The following is a 17,171-nucleotide window of genomic DNA, read 5'->3' as shown; positions in this document are numbered from 1 at the left end:
ATAACGCGTAACTCAGAAAAGACGATTGTCTGCTGAATTCTGAAAATTAGATTCTTGATTAGAAAAAAGTCCATTAAAACAGGAGCTGAGCTTTGCGGTGTGGGCGCACACGTGTGCTGTGCAGGGGTGGGGGGAGCTCCTAGAATAAAAAGGACGAAGAAGGAGTTGCCCACATTGTATCTGGCTCCACCGTGCGCCAGCTAGAGTCCTTGCTTCCTACGTGTATATCTGGATCTTCCCTCCTTCTGACCCGAATGTTCTGTCAATAGACGTTTTGAGGGGTGTCGGGGGGCTTAGTCGTTAAGCGTCTGCTTTCAAATAAATAAATATAAATAAATAAATAAATAAATAAATAAATAAAATCTTTTTTAAAAATAGGCATTCTGAGCCACTACAGTGATACGGTGAACACCGTGGTTTAACGGGGAGGAACCGTCCTCATTCGGGACACCCAGCAAGTGAGCTCAGGCAGGAGAGGCCAAGAGCCCTGGCCGTAGCGCCAGGAGCGTGCCCGGTGGGGACATAGAGAAAGCCCGTCACCAAGACAGCCTCCCACCAGAACCGCCACATACGAGACCAAATCCAGGTGTGGGAATGCAAGGCCAAGTTGGGAGCCCACTTGCCACTTGCTCTAGGTCCCTGGGAGTCACTCTCAAGGGATACTGGGTACATGTCTGAGCTGGGGGAGCCTCCGCCTGCCCCCCCCACTCTGGAGGGCACACTCAGGTAGTCAGAGGTCAAGGCGCTGGCCCTCAGGGTAGGCTGGCCGAGTTCTGGGTAGCGGCAGGAAGGGCCAAAGCTGGCATGTCATCGTCCAGGGATGGGAGGGCTGAGGTCAGCCCTGCCAAAAGGCAGGAGGCCAGGAGAAGCCCCAGGGGAGCACGGCCCTGAGGCTGGCAGAGCCCGAGGACGCTGAGTGAGATCCACTCAGGGAAAGCCTCTGGCACAGGTTATTCTGTTCGGGAAGTTTAGGAAAAGGCAAGCTTCCTGGGATCTGTGGGCAGCCGCCCCAGCCTCCGAGCGCCACTGCCTCATAAGTCACGGGCTGCCCCCTCATTCTAGCAGGGGCGGCCTGGAGGGGAGGGTCCAGCGCCCGACTCCCCGGTCCAGCAGGTCCCGAGTCCGCTCTGCAGAACGAAGGCATGAAGGAAGAGGTTTTAGCCGTAGGGCTCGGGACCACCAGGCCTCCCCCCTCCAATTCTGGGGCTTTCCTGAGAGAAAGCTCGCAGGGCCCAGCAGGCACCACAGACCGGGCGCCAGAGAAGAGGAGGCCGGGAGGACGTGGGTCCTCCATGAAGACCATTGCCCAATCGGGCATTTACGGAGCAAGGATTCACTTTGCTAACGGAAGGTATCTGCTCGGTGGGAAACGGAGAGCCCCGGGGATTCAACCCCAGAACACAGAGCCTTTTTGTCTTTGACTCTTCACTACCCCCTAGAAGACCTGGTCTGCACAGGGTGCACCGGGGCTGCATGGAACGAATGGCGCGTACCACAGCCCTCGGCGGCTGCCTCATCCAGAGCAACAGGCCACCTGTGCGCGCACGGCACGGAGAGCACCAGCGAGGGGAGTCGGGCCGGAGAGCAAGCGCCGGCTGCCTCAGACTGAGAAAGAACGAAGAAATTTCTCGTATGGGACAGAGCACGAGTGTGCGGCTCAGTGTTTTCAGGATTCGCGGCCCAGGACACTGGCATCGGCAGCGCGGGGCCTGACCTGTCCCACGGACATGATGGGAAACATGTTCCTCTGGGAGCTCCTTCAACAACAAACAGGGGTTTGAAAACCATTCAGATCAAAACAGAAAGCGGGGGCTTTGGATAGGTACACCTGAGCCGGGCTGGGCTCCCCGACAGCATCCCAAGGGACGCCCGCCAGTCATGAGCCCTGGATACGTGTGGCTTTAAAAAAGGGCTCTTTGTCCGAATACCTTTCAGATGTGCCACAAAGCAGAGCCCTGGCTTGGAGACCCAAGGCCCAAGCAGAGAGCTAGTTTTGCTCCACCCAGCCCTGCCTGGTCGCCCGGGACCGCAGGACCACCCCGGCACGTCACACCCACCAACATGCTACCCGCTCCCCTGTTTCCCAAACGGCAGCTAGGAAAGAAGGGAAAGACCAGAGGGGAAACACAAGTTCCGAATGTCTGGGGGACAATCCGACCGTCTCCAAACGGCCTGCCTCCTCAAAGTGTAGGATGAACCAGCAGTGTGAACGGGGACTGCATGCTTCTGGATTACTGGGAGATGCAGGGAAAACCAAACTTCAAATTACCTCCACGTACAGACTGTCGCACTCCAACGGCGCTCCGGCTGCCGCGCCCCGGGGTGGCCAAGCGTGTGGCTGGGGCGTGTTGCAGATTCGGGGGGGAAGACAAAACACAGACAGAATCGTCCCCGGAAAGAGGACGTGACGTCCGAAGACACCCGAGGCTGGTCCAACCCCTGGTCGTTCAGAGCACCACGGCGATGAACCACTGGGGAATTACCAGACCTGGAGATAGCGGATCTCTGTGTGAAGTCCCTGGCTCATGACTCCCAGAGCCCTTGGGCTTTCCTGAGTGAGAAGAGCAAGGGGAGCATCCCTGGTCATGACTGGCTTCTTGTCCTCATTTACTGCAACGCATCATCAGAGTCACGGCTGCGTCTCGTCTCGTTACTCGCAACCAACCCCACGATTACCGCACCTGGGTTTATGTTAATGAGGTTCCTTAGAAAAACACCCAAGGATGGGGGTTGGTTCCCAGGGGGAACCAACTGGGAACACAGGGTTGAATGCCAGGAGGGGTGAGGGGCTAGAGGTTTAATCGAGCATGCCTGTGTAACGAAGCCTCCATAAAACCCCAAAAGGACAGTGTTCAGAGAGCTTCCAGGCTGGTGGCGGGTGCAGGGACAGGGAGAGCGGCGTCCCTGGAGAGAGCGTGGACACTCTGCACCCCTTCCTGACATCTCACCTTAAGTTTCTCTCCATCTGGCCCTTGACCTGCATTCCTTATCAGAGCCTTTAATAAACCAGTCAATGGGAATAAGTGTTTCCCTGAGTTCTGTGAGCCGCTCTGGGGGATTCACCCAACCTAAGGAGGGGGGTCATTGGAAGCTCTGACCCGTAGCCAATCCGCAGGCTCTCAGCTGTGCTTGCGACTGACATCTGAACTGGGGGATGGGGGACAATCTTGTAGGACTGGGCCCTTAACCTGTGGAATCTGATGCTATCTTTGGGTAGACGGGGTCAGAACTGGGTTGAACTAAAACGAATTGCTTAGTGTTGTTTGTGTGGGAACTGCCCCTCATTGGAAATGGATCCGGGAACATTAAAAGATCAGGGAACTCCTGAATCAGGAAGCCCGTCCACTGAAAGATCTGGGACTAGAAAAACCCAAGAGAAACTCTATACGAAGTTTCTCAGGGGAAAACAGAAAATCTGACACAAAGCACTTCTGTTGATGGGAATTCTCTCCCCCAAATCAGCCATGAGGCAGAAGGAGGCTGTAAGTCCTCCAGATTAAATAGATGTCCTCAGACACTTGGAGACACAATGAAGAACAGCTATAATCAGAAGTCTAAAACCTAAGAACAGAAAAAACAAAGGAGATGTAGAAAAACATTGAAAAGCGGGGAGGCGGGGGAAAGGTGTGCGGGGAGGCGGGGGAGAGGCGCGCGGGGAGGCGCGGGAGAGGCGCGCGGGAGGCGGGGGACAGGCGCGCGGGAATTCTCTGTACCGTTCTTGCAACTTTTCTGCAAGTCTGAAAATATCTGGAAATAAAAAGTTTCAAGAGGGCTGGGGATACTTTCACGGCTGTCTCGGTGGGCTGAGCAGTGACTGCAGAGGGAGGGCAGGCGCGGGGGGCCACAGAACACAAGTCGTCGGAGGCTCCCGTGTAGGGTGACAAGGGGGACTGGAGCCCAGAACATGGTGGTCGCTCTGGGCAGTTAGAGAAGCCGCTGCCAGAACCACAGTCGACAGCCTCAGGGTCTGGCCACTCCAGGGCAGACGGGCATCAACCAGAGGAATGGATGCAGAGCCCGTCTGCACCGTGTGCTGGCTGGAGCCCCCGGCCTCTTAGCTCACTCCAGTGTCCCGACTACGCACATGTGTGCTGTCAAAGAGCGTCGCGGGCTTACTTAACCTCAAGAAATAAGGTATTTGTTGTCATAGTGGGAAATCAGTAGATAATAATCATGGTTCCTTATAAGAAAGGACAAACGAAAGCCCCACACGTAGCAGAGTGACGTCCATGTCCCGGTAGAGGGCTCGGATTACGTCACGATGGTATTAGCGCGGAAGCTGACTTCTAGTCCTGCAACCACAGAGGAATTTGCCCGGGTTCGGTTTGTTTAGAAGTGGGCTCGGACGACGCAGCCGCAGGTGTTGGAGGGAGAATCGGAGCTGCCTAGAGCCAAGCGTAGGGAAGGGAGTTCAGCAGGCAGGTAGCCTTCTGTCAGGTGGAAGGGAATGGGCCAAGGACAGGAAGAGAGGGGTGGCACCCCAGAAGCTGGCTCCTTTTTCTCCTTCCTGTGCTGCTTCTTCCTCCCACGGCTTCGCAGCACCTCTACCTGGACAGCGTGAACCACCTGAAGACTCAGCACAGCCACCCCGCTGCACTCACGCAGCCCGATCCCAATCTCCCGGCTTACGGAATCAGGTGCTCATAGCTGCTCACACGGACCCGGCTGGCACAAACCAACCTGCGGTTCGTTGTCCTGCATTCACTTATTCATCAGACGCGTCCCGAGGGCCCTTCCTGTGCTAGACACTGTCTAGGAACTGAACCCAGAGATGACCTCAAAAGACAGGATCCCCGCTGTCCCGAGCTGATAAGCTAGTGTGACGGCTCCGAGGACCATATCACCACACCCCTCAGGAATGCAGGTGCAAACAATCCTTGACAAAATATTAACAATTGAGGGGGCACATGGGTGGTACATTAAGTGTCTGCCTTCGGCTCAGGTCATGGTCCCGGGGTCCTGGGATCAAGCCCCGTGTCGGGCTCCCTGCTCAGTGGGAAGCCTGCTTGTCCCTCTGCCTCTGTCTGTCCCCAACCCCCACTCATGCTCTCTCTCTCTCAAATAAAAAAATAAAATCTTAAAATATCAACATACTGAATCCAGTAATGTATTCTTTTTTTTTTTAATAGATTTTATTCATTTATTTGACAGACAGAGATCACAGGTAGGCGGAGAGACAGGCAGAGAGAGAGGAGGAAGCAGGCTCCCAGCCGAGCAGAGAGCCCGATGCGGGGCTCGATCCCAGGACCTGAGATCATGACCTGAGCCGAAGGCAGAGGCTTAACCCACTGAGCCACCCAGGCGCCCCAGCCAGTAATGTATTCTTAAAAACCCAATACCCAGTGGGTTTTACTCCAGGGACACAAAGTTGATTGGCCACTAGAAATGTTACTCAGTGGAACCGCCATATTGATAGACAAAGAGAGAAAAACCACTGGAGCTACAGCATCTGTGCAGAAAAGCCATGGACGAAACACAACACTCGTCACGATTAAAACTCTCAGGAAACTAGGAAAACACATGAACACCTTTAATCTGAGGAAGAGCCTCTCTGAACATTCCGCGGCTGTCAGTCATCCCAACTAAGGATGAGGAACAGAATGCTTTGGTCCAAGATCAGGACCAGTTGAGAGGGCCTCCCTTCAGCCCCTACCTCATCCCACATATAAAATTAACTCACAAGGGCTCAGACATGCCTGTAGGAGTGAAACCTTCTCCGGGATGGGGGCTGGTCACCAGAGACCGCAAGCCACGACCAGACCTCGGGACTTCAGAGAGCGGAGGGGGCCGGAAACGGACCAGCGATCGATCCGGCCTGTGTGAGGGAGCCTCCATGAAATCCCAAGAGCACAGGGTTTGGGGAGCTTCCGGGCTACTGAACACACCCATGTATATGGGGAGGGTCACACACCCCACCTCCACGGGGACCGAGGTTCCTGCCCTTGAGAACCCCCTGGGGCTTATCCTATGTATCTCCTCCTCTGGCTGCTCATCTGTGGCCTCTGTCATACCCTGTCCTCTAACCCGCAAGCGTGCTTCCCTGAGTTCCGTGAGCCCCTCTAGCAGATTTATCAACCCGAGAAGGGGGATCGTGGGAACTCCCAGCAGGGAGCCCCGTCAGACAGAAGCTGGGGGTTACCCGGGGACGTCCTACTTGCATCTGCCGTGCGGGGCAGTCTCGTGGGATGGAGCCCTTGACTGGTGGGCTCTGTCTCCAGGGAGAGGGGGTCAGGACAGAGGCAAACTGTCTGACACGGAGGATGCTCGGTGCGTGTGTGTCCAGGGCAGGGGCAGGAGGTGGGGGGACCTGGAAGTGTCATAAATGAAATGTTCTGTGTGGAGGTAGGAGGTGGAAAATTTTTTGGACACACTCTCAATAGAATATTCTCCCGTCCGTGGGCATTTCCAGTCCCGAGCCTTGAGTCACAAGCTGAAGGTCAAGTCAGAAGCACCGGGAAGTTGAACAAGGTTAACACAGGTACCAGCAAATACCGACATTTGCCCGTGGGCACATCCGGTCTGCCCGGAATCTGTGCTCACCTGTGAACGTACAAAGGCTGTTTGGGCTCTGCTCCCCGGGAACTGTTTGCCTCCGAGAAATGGGGCTGACTTGCGCTAACTGCTCACTGATATTTCAACCCAGGGTCAACAGGAAGTGCCCCCGTGTCCTCCGCACACGACCCTAACTTCCGTGTCGAGAGGCTCTCCAGATTCTGGGCCCACGGTGCACCTGCATCTCAGGCGGGTGCGTCCCCCAGTCTCCACCGACACCCCGCGGGGCCCGCCCAGCGCCCGGGGTCGGCGTGCACCCCACGGCAGGCCGGCGCGCCATTGCCCAGGAGGCTTGGTGCCTGCTAAGGACTCACCGAAGGAGCCCGTCCTTCTCCTGCGCCGACACCCCTCGGAAGAAGGCACGCAGAGCTCAGACACTTGGCGTCCGAGTCCAGCGGCGCCGCACGACCCTGTGGTGTTAGCAGCTGTTAACGGGCAAACGCCTGTCGGGTGTGGGTGGGCTTGGCTGACACGAGGCAGTGGCATCGAACCATGGCCTGGGGACGGGACTGCCGTCTCGGGAGCTCTGAACTCCTCCAGGTTAATCCCGCGGACGGAAGCAGCCACGGGCCCAGCTAGTCTCTGACACATTTGTCGAGACTCACTTTGGCAATGCCTCCTCTCAAGGTCACGTCTAACGTCTCTCTGCCAACCGTGCTGGGGGTGGGGTTCTCCCGGGAAACGGGCAGAAGGCCCCGGAGAGCTTGCTTCCTCCAGCCCCTCCGCCTCCCCTGTCCTGTGAGGACACCGTGAGAAGCTGGAGGGCCTCCCTGAACACTGGACTTCCCAGCCCTCGGGACCGGGAGGAAGACGTTTCTGCGGTTTCAGCCGCCCCGTCTGTGATTTTGCTACACTGGTCCGAGCAGACGAATATCGCGCAGGGACCACACCCAGACGGAGCAGGCAAACTTGACTTGGCCTGAAACGCAGGGCTCCTGGGTTCCCGTCCCAGAAGGGCCCCTGGGGGTCACCCGTCGGCAGAGACCGGGGATGCTCACCCCAGAGCCTGCACAGGGGCTCAGCACCGGGCACTCAGGGCTTTCTGTGTAATTTCCCAGAGATCATCTGTAGCTCAGGTTAGCTTCGCGGGGGGCCTGCGGCTCACAAACGACTAGACCTGCTTTCCTGGAGGTTCTCGGTGGTGCAGACACACAGACTTTTTCCAGACGCGGTTTCCCTCCGCCCCAGTGAAGAGAGGACAGTTACGACAGCGGGAGGGCTGATGTGTCCAGGTCGGCGGTCTCAGCAGGGAGAGGCAGCTCTACCCCACTCAGAGAGCGAAAGGTTTCAGCCTGATTCTCAGACGAGGAGATGAGCAAGTCTGCAGACAGGTGAGGTCATGCCTCCGGGACCAGCGAGCTCAGGCGGCAAAGAGGGATGACGGAACGCCCGGTGCTCCTGCAGGAGCTGGGGCGCTGTCCTCACCGGTGGCACCACACCCCCAAATGTGTCCCCTGATGCCGTCAGGTCTGTGTGTCTGCTGACGGCAAGGCTGCCCTCCTGTGACCCCGTCGACACGGGGCGGCCTCGTTAGAGAGACGCCTGCTTTGTTTCCAACAGCCCCTCTGCGGACACCCGGCAAGCCGGGCGGAGGCACGCGGGTTCCAGGTACAGCGCCGAGCACGCCTGCAGCCAGCCGTCCAGCGAGGTGGGGGCTGAAGCCGCACGGGGGTGCCCCGCATCCGAGGCTGGGGTCGGCCCTCTGGTGGCAGGCACCCGGGCCAGCCCCAGGGGCAGAGGCCTGGCCTCGCGACAGCAGGGCAACCAAAGGACACGCTCCCCGGGAGAGCCGGGGGTCGCCAGCCCTGTGACACTGCCTGGTCTGCAGATGTGAAAACACATCGTCATTTTCATGACAGTTAGGAAACCTGTCATCCTAGCTCCCCATCGTCCACTCAAGAGAAGCCATTCTCTGGCAGGTGCCCAGTGGTTTTCGGAGGCTGCTGGCCCCAACCACAGGGTTTCCTTCAAAATCTAGGAAGGCAGACGGGACAGGATTTGACAATGAGACGATTGCTCCCAGGGTAATTTGGAAAAGGATTATTCTGCCCTGTCAGATCATCTCAGGAAGATGAACCCACGGCGGGAAGAGCTGGACGGTCGGGTCTAAGTTCCCAGGCTGCTCGTCTTGTCCTGTGAGAGGCCGACCTGTTCCTGCAGACCACCAAATGCCACATCTTCCCCCAGGACATCACCCGGGACCCCACCAGTACCATCTACTCCATGGTACGCTGTTCTACTCTCCTTTAAGAATAATCACATGGAGGCCCCTGGGTGGCTCAGTCGTTAAGCCTCTGCCTTTGGCTCAGGTCACGATCCCAGGACCCTGGGATCGAGCCCTGCTTCGAGCTCCCTGCTCTGTGGGAAGCCTGCTTCTCCCTCACCCACTCCCCCTGCTTATGTTCCCTCTCTGTCTCTCTCTGTCAAATAAATAAAATCTTAAAAAAAAAAAAAAAAGAGGAAGAAGAATCCCCAAGATCCCACAACTCCTAAGAACACAAAAGCTAGTGTGTAGTAGGCTCAGTACTAGACCCAAGATCTTCGCAGTTTTTTGAAGTTTTTGTTCTTATTTTATTCATAAAATTTCCTCTTCAAAAAAAGGAAAACAAGTTGATAAATTCAGATTTACATTATAGTAATAATAGAATAAGGGAGAGGGGTACCCGGGTGGCTCAGTCGGTTAAGCATCTCACTCTTGATTTCGACTCAGGTCACCTTCTCAGGGTTGTAAGACCGAGTCCCATGTTGGGCTCCGCGCTGGGCGTGGAGCCTGCTTAAGATCCTCGGTCTCCCTCTCCCTCTGGCTTCCCCCCACTCCCCTTGCTTGTGTCCTCTCTCACTCACTCTCCAAAAATTTATTTAAAAAGTTAAAGGGTCAAAGTGTGATTAAAAGGGAACGTACAGGCTACAGACTGTAGGATTCCAGCGGCGTGATGTGCTGGGAGAGGCGGAGCTAGGGGACAGCAGAAGTCCGGGAGGAAACAGGAAGCAGGGAGGGAGGGAGGGACAGGAGTGGCACACGATGTTTGGGGCAGGACACTGTAATGACGCATACAGGTGATTGTGTCTGTTTAGAGCCCTCGAGCGAATGCGCCAAGTGACCCAGGCACACCCTGTGGACTCCGGGTGCTGCTGTCTGTGTGGACGCAGCAGTCGTGGCACATGGGCCCTCCGACCAGGACGCCGACGGGAGGGGAGGCCGTGCAGATCGCGGCAAGAGGCAAACGGGAAATCTCTGTACCTTCCCTTCGACAGCACTGTCATCCCCAAAACTGCTCTAAACAATGAAATCTACTTATAGAAACATCAGTACAAAGCAGAGCAAGTACAGAGAAGGACTGAGTCACAGGCCCTTCTGCCTCTGACTCTGTGGGCTTCCTGGCAGCCAAGATGAAGAGAGAAACACAAGGGCTCCCAGAGTGGCAGTCAGACCCTCCCCCAAATCCCACAGGCAGAAGCAAGCCCAGCGAAGGGTCCTGGCGGCTTTTCAGAGAGAGGCCAGCAGGACACTCCGGCCCTGGTGGCTTCAGACAGGGGTCATGGGGGACTGGACTGGACATTGGAATTGAGATGTTTTCACTGCACTGGAAGGGTTTTGGGTCCCGTCTCGCGCTGTCCTGGAGGCTGTGGCCCTTGGAGACACAGGCCTAGGGGATGGACAGTCTCGGGTAAGACCAGCCAGTGCCAGAGAAGCCTGTCCAGCGGGGTCCTGGGGCAGGGCTCTAAGTTCACCCGGCTCTCTGAACCTTCGATCTGTGTGTGTAGGACCAAGCACCCCTCCTTCCCTGCACTGGGGCACGAGCCCGGAGAAGGGCTCCCGTGGACTCAGCCTGGGCGGAGACAGACCCCTGTGCAATCAAAATTCAGTGATTTTGGGAAACGCGGCAAGCTGTACAACAGAGTGTTCCTTTCCAGACAGATGAGAAAATCAGTGTAGGGCACCCGGGGTGCCGGTAGGGAGCGCGGGGTGAGGGTCTAGAAGCTCCCTGACGGTGGGATGCCTGGGCCAGGATCACAGGGAGCAGGCAGATGGGAGGGCTCCCGGGGCAAGAGGGGGCCGGGGGACAGCCGGGCAGAGACAGCCCGCCCCTTTGTGCTCTGCAGGAACGCAGTGAGGACGGGGAGGGAGGGCTGGGCTGTGGGCCAGCAGTCCAGAATCGATGGGAAAGGGCAGTGCTGGCCCACAGCACACAAAGGACGCTGGTTTCTGAGATGCCGTTCACAGGGACAGATTTCAGAAAGCTACGTGCTCCGGACACCTCCCGAATCAAGGAGGCCTGCAGGAGGCAACGCCAACGGCCACGCGACCCACGCCGGCAAGCCGCAAGGATGGGAGCTCGCTGCTGCTTCAGGGTCGGGCCCGGACTCGTCCATCGCCCCGTGGTCGGGCCGTGCACCCTGCCTTCAAGGGCGAGCGCACTCAACTCCTCGCGGGTGTCCCGCGGGCTCCCCTGGAGACAGACGTGCCGAAATCCCGCGGGGGAAGGCACCTCCCTGGAGCTCAGCGCAGCCAGAGTTTGCCGCTCCGCTCCTCTCCGCACGGCCCGGGGCAGCTGCTGGTCCCCGCGTCTCCTCAGAGGAAGACAGAGCCACTCCCTGAGGATGTCCCCGCGCCCGCAGGACAGGCTGGGCCGCTAGCCGCCAGGCAGGACCGTCCTGCTCCCAGGCTGCCGCGGAGGAAAGAGGCCACAGAGCGCGGGGGTGCGGGGGCAGATCCGGACTTTATTTGCTGCGGCTCCTTGGCGCCAGTTTACAACGCAAAAAAACCAGAGGAACGAAAACAACTGGAATAATAATTATAATTTTTTTTAAAACCCTGTCAACAACTTTCAGTCATTTCTTTGTATTTTATATTTTGACAAAACTTTTTTAAAACAAATACAAAATAATCTAAAAGGAGAGAAACTATACACGGATATTTACAGTCAGGTAAATAGACTAACACTGATCTGGTGCCCCTCAGGCTGTGCGGGAACCAGGGCAGGGGCGCGGCCGGTGGGGGCAGGCAGGCCCGGACACCCTCCGGTCCCCTTACGAGCTCCAGCACGAGCACGCCTGCAGCTGCTCTAGGGAGGACCTGTAGGAGGGGGGCCCTGAGAGTCCCCCTGCCAGCACCCCCAATCACGCCCTTTCACAAAGGCCATGTCCAGAGAGGCCCGCCTGCCCTAATGGAGCCGGAGGAGCCGGGGTCCCGCTGCCCGAGGAGACCAGCAGCTCTTCGCCTTCCTCCAAGAGGGGGTGTGTGCGCTGCCTGGTCCCAGGGGACGCGGTGGCACTGGGATGGCCTGAGCCAGCCCCTGCCAGGCCTGCACCGGCGCCGGCCTGGATGAGTGGCGGGAGCGGCCCCAAGAGTCCCTGAGAGGACGGCAGGAGGACGCTGCGTTTCGTGGCTCCCTCCACACCGTAAGTTAGGCCGTCGGGGGAGGAAGGACGTGAGCCAGGCCTTGTCCCCCTCGCGCTCCGTCTGCCCCCGCCGGGCAGATGAAGGCCCCCCTCCCCTCTAGTGCCCCCCCCCAATGGGTGACAGTAGTCCAGGCTGGGGCCAGAGTTGAGGCAGAAAAAGCTGAAGACCTAAGGTGATCAGGTAAGACCCGCTCCTTCCTCTAAAACGAGGACCATAGCTCTGGGGGAGGAGGAGGAGGAGACAGCCCTCGGGGACCGCCTTCCTCACAGTTTTGGTTACTGGGTACTTAGCTCAAGGGAAAATGCTGACTTGGCATTTGGAAGCCCCACGAGACGGAGCTCAGAAAGAGGAGAAACGGGAAAGCCCAGCGATTCTCTTCCCTCAGCGTCCCCAGCACCCGGGACGGAGAAACACCAGCCCCACCGCTGGCCCCTGGGGCCCAGCCTCACCCATGTCCACCGCCCTTGACCTCCGGCTGCCGAGAAGCCGGCTCCCGCCAGCGGCTACCGGGGGCTCCCACCCCGGCCCAGGCAGAACGCCTCTGACCGCTCGACTTTAGCTTTTTCTCTCTTTAAAAAACAAAAATATATCTTTATAGTACGTGGCTTCTCTTCCATCCCACTTTTCTCCGAACATAGAATAATATACCGACAACGTGTGTTCACGGCGCAGGGCGGAAGGCCGCTCCACAGGGAGATAACGAGAGGTAAACAGTTGGCTTCGAGCTCTGCCGTCACACCTGCCGAGCAGGAGACTTGCAAGGAGGTGACATGCTGACAGGGGCCCCGTTCTTTGGAGAGAGAAAGGCTCCCAACCCCACGCCTGATGGGCGTCAGATCCCCGTCCCCCTGCAAACTCCTCCCCTTCTCCCACTTAAAAACAAATGGCAAAGCTGAAGCCAGTCTCTAGGAACTCAGGGCGATGCCCAGCAGGAGACAGCCCTGTCCAGCAGTCCAGCCCCCCATGTCTGTGGGGGTGATGGGAGGAAGAACCTGGGGCCTTGCACGCCTCGCACGCTGGCGCCGCTCGCTGGGCAGACTCAGTGTCTCTTCGTGGAGGAGACCTTCTTCTTCCGCGCTGCCAGCATCTCGTAGAAAGGGTCCCTGCTGATGGCTGCTCTGGACACACAGAGGGGAGAAAACAGAACAGACTGAGGAACAGAGCCGGGAGACCACCCCGGGCAGGCGCTTGCCAGTGGCCCTTGTGTCCCCTGCCACCTGACTGCCAAGGCCATGTCAGCGGCATCAACCTTCAGCACGTCCGTGCGTGACTTCCGGGACAAGCTTTGGGACCCACGGTACGTGCAACAAGGTCACTCTGGACTGTTCACTGCCCGTTTCCACCTAATGGTGGGCTTCGGCTTCGGAACACAGTACTACACACTCTTACTGGACGCCAGTCCAGAAAGACAGTGTGCTACTTCAGTCCACGACAGCGAGCACCACGCAATCGTGGCCCACGGCGGCCTGACACGTGCCACTCTGATGGCTGCCACAGTCGGAGCCAGGCAACTTCCGATTCCCAGATGCACCAGCCCGATAACGAAGACCGTCCACACAGTCACGGGGCCTCGGGGTGCGGCTGGCCAGGCCTGCTCTGCATCCACAGCCTGGCAGGGAGGGAGCCTGCGTGTGCCCTGGCACTGGCCCGGAGACCCCAACACATGACAATGACAGCAGGACCACCCCCGTGCACCTGTCCTTCCCAACCGTCCAGCACATGGTGCCGTGAGCCCCGTTGACCATGGGCTCCGTGCCTGACCAGGTAAATGACAGGCCTGGCAAACAGACTGTGGCCTATCACCAGGGGTGACGTGTCCCCGACAAGGGTCTCCACAGCTCCCTGGGGCAGCTAGAACCAACAGTCCCTGGCACGCATCCCAGGGGACCTTGCCACAAAGGCCTCAGTTTCAGTGTCGGGAGCCAAGGACATGGAGGCGCCGCTCGCCACACGGCGGTCAGGGGTGCGTCTTGCTGAGTCGCGAGGCTCAGGCTGAAGACAGGTGCTACCTCCATCACTCCGGACGGGTCACCAGCCTTGCTGCGCCTCAGAGCCTCATCTGTGAAACGGGGACGGCCATGCTTCGCGGGCCGCACTGACGGGCGAGGCGCTGGTCCCCGGAGCGCACAAACACGGTGTGCGAATCCCGCCCCGGGCCCCAGCAGGACTGAGCCAGCCCCAGGGGACGGCGCACACCTGCACTAAAGATGGGACGATTCCAAATGTGACTCTCCAGGACACTTGGTGTCTCTGGCTGCAGGAGTCAGACCCCGTGACGGACAGAACACACAGTCGCAGACAAACCGCAGAACAGCGCGCGGGGGCAGCCGTCACCACCCCATGTCACTGCGGTGAGACCCAGCGGGGCCCAGAAAGTAACCAGCACACACGGGCGCCTAACGCCACTTGGCCAGCTATCGCGACACCAGCTGGTCACCCGACCTGAGAACTTACATCCCTTCCTTCGAACCACATGCTAAAGATACACTTCACAAGGACACAGGAGTAAGTGTTTTTTTTAAAAATGCACCATAGAAATGGAGAGTAGGACCCGTGACGGAGGGTCACTCACCGGCTGGGACGCCCCGGGCACGGCCACTCCTCTGCCCAGACCTCGGCTCATGGCCCTAACGTTTTCATTTAAATTCATTAGTTACCACGCGATGTGGTACCGGTTTCCACGCACAACAGAGCGAGTCAGCGTGTCCACATGTCGCCCATGGCCCATCACGCGTGCGGGCTCTGCAGTCTCATCGCTGGTACTGACTCCGGGACACTGGGCTGCCTCGTCTACGGGTGAGGGTCAGAGAGCTCACATCGAGGAGGGGAGCTGCCGGGGTCACCCCACGACCCCGCCTCACCCCAAAATGTCCCAGCAGTTATCCCCATCCCACCGAAGGGGCAGGAGGGGTGCCCATCTCCGGGGAGGCCCAGGGTGTGGCAGGAGGCCAGGCAGGTGCCCGCATCAGAGGGAACTCAGCACTGGGCAGCCTGACCCCGGCCCGTCTCTTCAGGCCAGGACTTCCAAGCAGACTGCCAGGAGTCCCCCACGCGTCCTTCTTCAGTCCCCCGTCTGCTATTTAACCCTGGCCAGACCCTGCAGCGGCTTCAGCAGCGATACCAAAACACACCCCAAACTCGAGCGTTCCCCCTCAGGAGCAGGCTGTGGCCGTGGCAGGAGCATGACCGTCCCAGGGAGTGGGGGGTCCGCAGGGCCTCGGATCACTCAGTCAGGGTGGCCTCCTGGCCTCTGGGGAAGTCACACACTCTCAGAACAAACTGCCACCAAGACAAGCAGCCACGCCACGCCCACGGGGTGCGACGGCCATGTGGACAGGCTTCGTGGAAGTCCCAGGAAGGGAGAGGACAGCTGTAGCCCGTCATCACCCTCACGCTGTGCAGCTCAGCCGAGCCCTGTGTGTCGCGGCTCTGTCTATACCCGAGGAAGCCTAAGAACCCTCCTCCCCCCGCGCTCAGACCCTCAGCCTCCCCACGGACAGTGGTCAAGGGTGGGGGGTCTATTCCGTGACCCCAGAGCGTGGCCATGGGACTCTGGGTAGCTTCCTCACCTGTCAGTGGGACAAGTCTCCCCGGAAATGATAAAACATTAAGACTGCTATCTCCACGGAGCTGCCGCCCTGGCCGTGATGCCTGCCTCCCAAGACGCGGGCCGACCAGGTGAACAGACGGCTCCACTGCCTAGAAAGGACCCACGAAGGCCACTGCGGGAAGCCCAGACCCAGGCGTGCTCGCAAACGTGCTGCGCAGCCACACGTGTGGGGTCCGCTGGAAAGCAGTCTGGAAGCCCGGTCAGACTCTGCCCCAAGGCTCTCCCTCGCGGGCCCTGGAGTGGGGCGGGGGGCGCATGCAGCGGCCGGAGCGGTTGTGTGCGAGCCGGCAGCGCCCATTGGGGGAAGCACACCCACGCCGCGCAAGTCACCTACTTGATGCATTTGATCCACTCCTCCTTCTCCTCCGGCGTCGGGGCCGAGATTCGGTACACAGTGTGGTTCCCTTCCACCACCCGCCCGTCAGCCTCTGTCTTGCAGGCTTTGATGACTTGGTCTTTATTGTCGGGGATGTAAAGCTCAAAGCAGTTCTGAGAATCACAGGAGAGGACGGGGTGTCAGAGATCCGAGGCAGCTGCTGACCAAGAACAAAGCGCGCTTCTCCCCGCCGCAGGCTCCCGCTCTGCCCTCCACAGAGCACGGGCACACGTCTCCTGTGAGAGCCTCGCGGCGGCAAACGGAGCCCGAGGGGGTGTGTCGCCAGCCTCCTCAGCAAACACTCCAGCCTCGCGTCCGTCCGCTCCACTCCCAACACACCGAGAACGCGTGCTCTCTGGAGCCCACCCTGGCGCCCTGGCGCGCCCCACACAAACGGGAGGGCGTCTGTAAGGCGTCCGGAGGTCCCAACTCGAGCGGCCCAGCCGGAGTGCCTGCTGCGGCCTTGTAAGGAGGGACAATTCCATCCCCCGCGGGACTGTCCACACGTGACACTGAAGCACGTGGACAGAACAAAGAGGTCACGCACAGCCTCATCTCTGGCTTGAACACTAACGAGAATTTTAAAGTCAGACCAAATTAGAGGGATGAGACTACTTTCAGTTTCAAGTAAATCTTGGCAATTTCTGTCTTTTTCAAAGAACCACTACCCCACTCCCTTCTGCTCCCCCCGTACCCCAGATACTTACTGGCTTTTTGGAGTCCTCTACCTCCCGGATACTCAGATTCTCTAAAGGGATGATCCCACGGGGCTCCTTGTCCTGGAGAACAGTTGCAGACAGAACAACGTCACTGCTGGGTCGGGGCACGCAGCCCATCGCATTCCTCACCCACATGTCACCCGGGCCCTTCCGCTCTTCTCCCTGAGCCCACACATCAGCGCCAGGGCCCACACCCTATGTTCTAAAATCAGAAGAGGGCCAGGGAGCGTCTGGGTACACGAATCCCTGTGACCAGGGGCCTCTGCAAGGAGAACTCCCAGGGGAGACTCAGCAAGTGTCCCGAAAGACGGCACGTGTCCCGGAAGAGCCCGAGGGAGGCCCTCAAGCAAGGAGCACGCCCGCCTCTCTCACCCAGAAAGCCCCCTCGCCTCTCTGCCTGGATCCCGTGTGCATCTCTTCAGCCTCTGGTCCGGGGCCGGCAACCCCAGAAAGCCCCGGGCTCGGGCCAGATGCCCTGCTCCGTGCCGGCAGAGCCCGGGAGGGTGGTGT

At 58.8% G+C, this 17,171-nt stretch overlaps 1 protein-coding gene across 6 annotated transcripts in view; it reads right to left on the bottom strand.

The window, feature by feature from the left end:
- Positions 1–11,254: 11,254 nt before the first annotated feature.
- Positions 11,255–17,171, bottom strand: part of CYTH1 (cytohesin 1) — a 79,177-nt gene continuing 73,260 nt past the window's right edge. For 5 of the 6 annotated variants that reach the window (XM_047706506.1, XM_047706504.1, XM_047706505.1 and 2 more), the window contains 3 exons: positions 16,650–16,721; positions 15,901–16,055; positions 11,255–13,074 (listed from right to left, as the gene is read on the bottom strand). In XM_047706506.1, the coding sequence (XP_047562462.1) occupies positions 12,996–13,074; positions 15,901–16,055; positions 16,650–16,721 (306 nt within the window). In that variant the 3' untranslated portion in view covers positions 11,255–12,995. Of the gene's footprint in view, positions 13,075–15,896; positions 16,056–16,649; positions 16,722–17,171 lie in introns of those variants that run through there. The other variant, XM_047706503.1, reaches the window with a different exon arrangement.

This window comes from Lutra lutra, chromosome 16 (assembly GCF_902655055.1).
Source record: "Lutra lutra chromosome 16, mLutLut1.2, whole genome shotgun sequence".
NCBI classification, from domain to species: Eukaryota; Metazoa; Chordata; class Mammalia; order Carnivora; family Mustelidae; genus Lutra; species Lutra lutra.
This window is presented reverse-complemented; position numbering and strand designations above follow the sequence as displayed.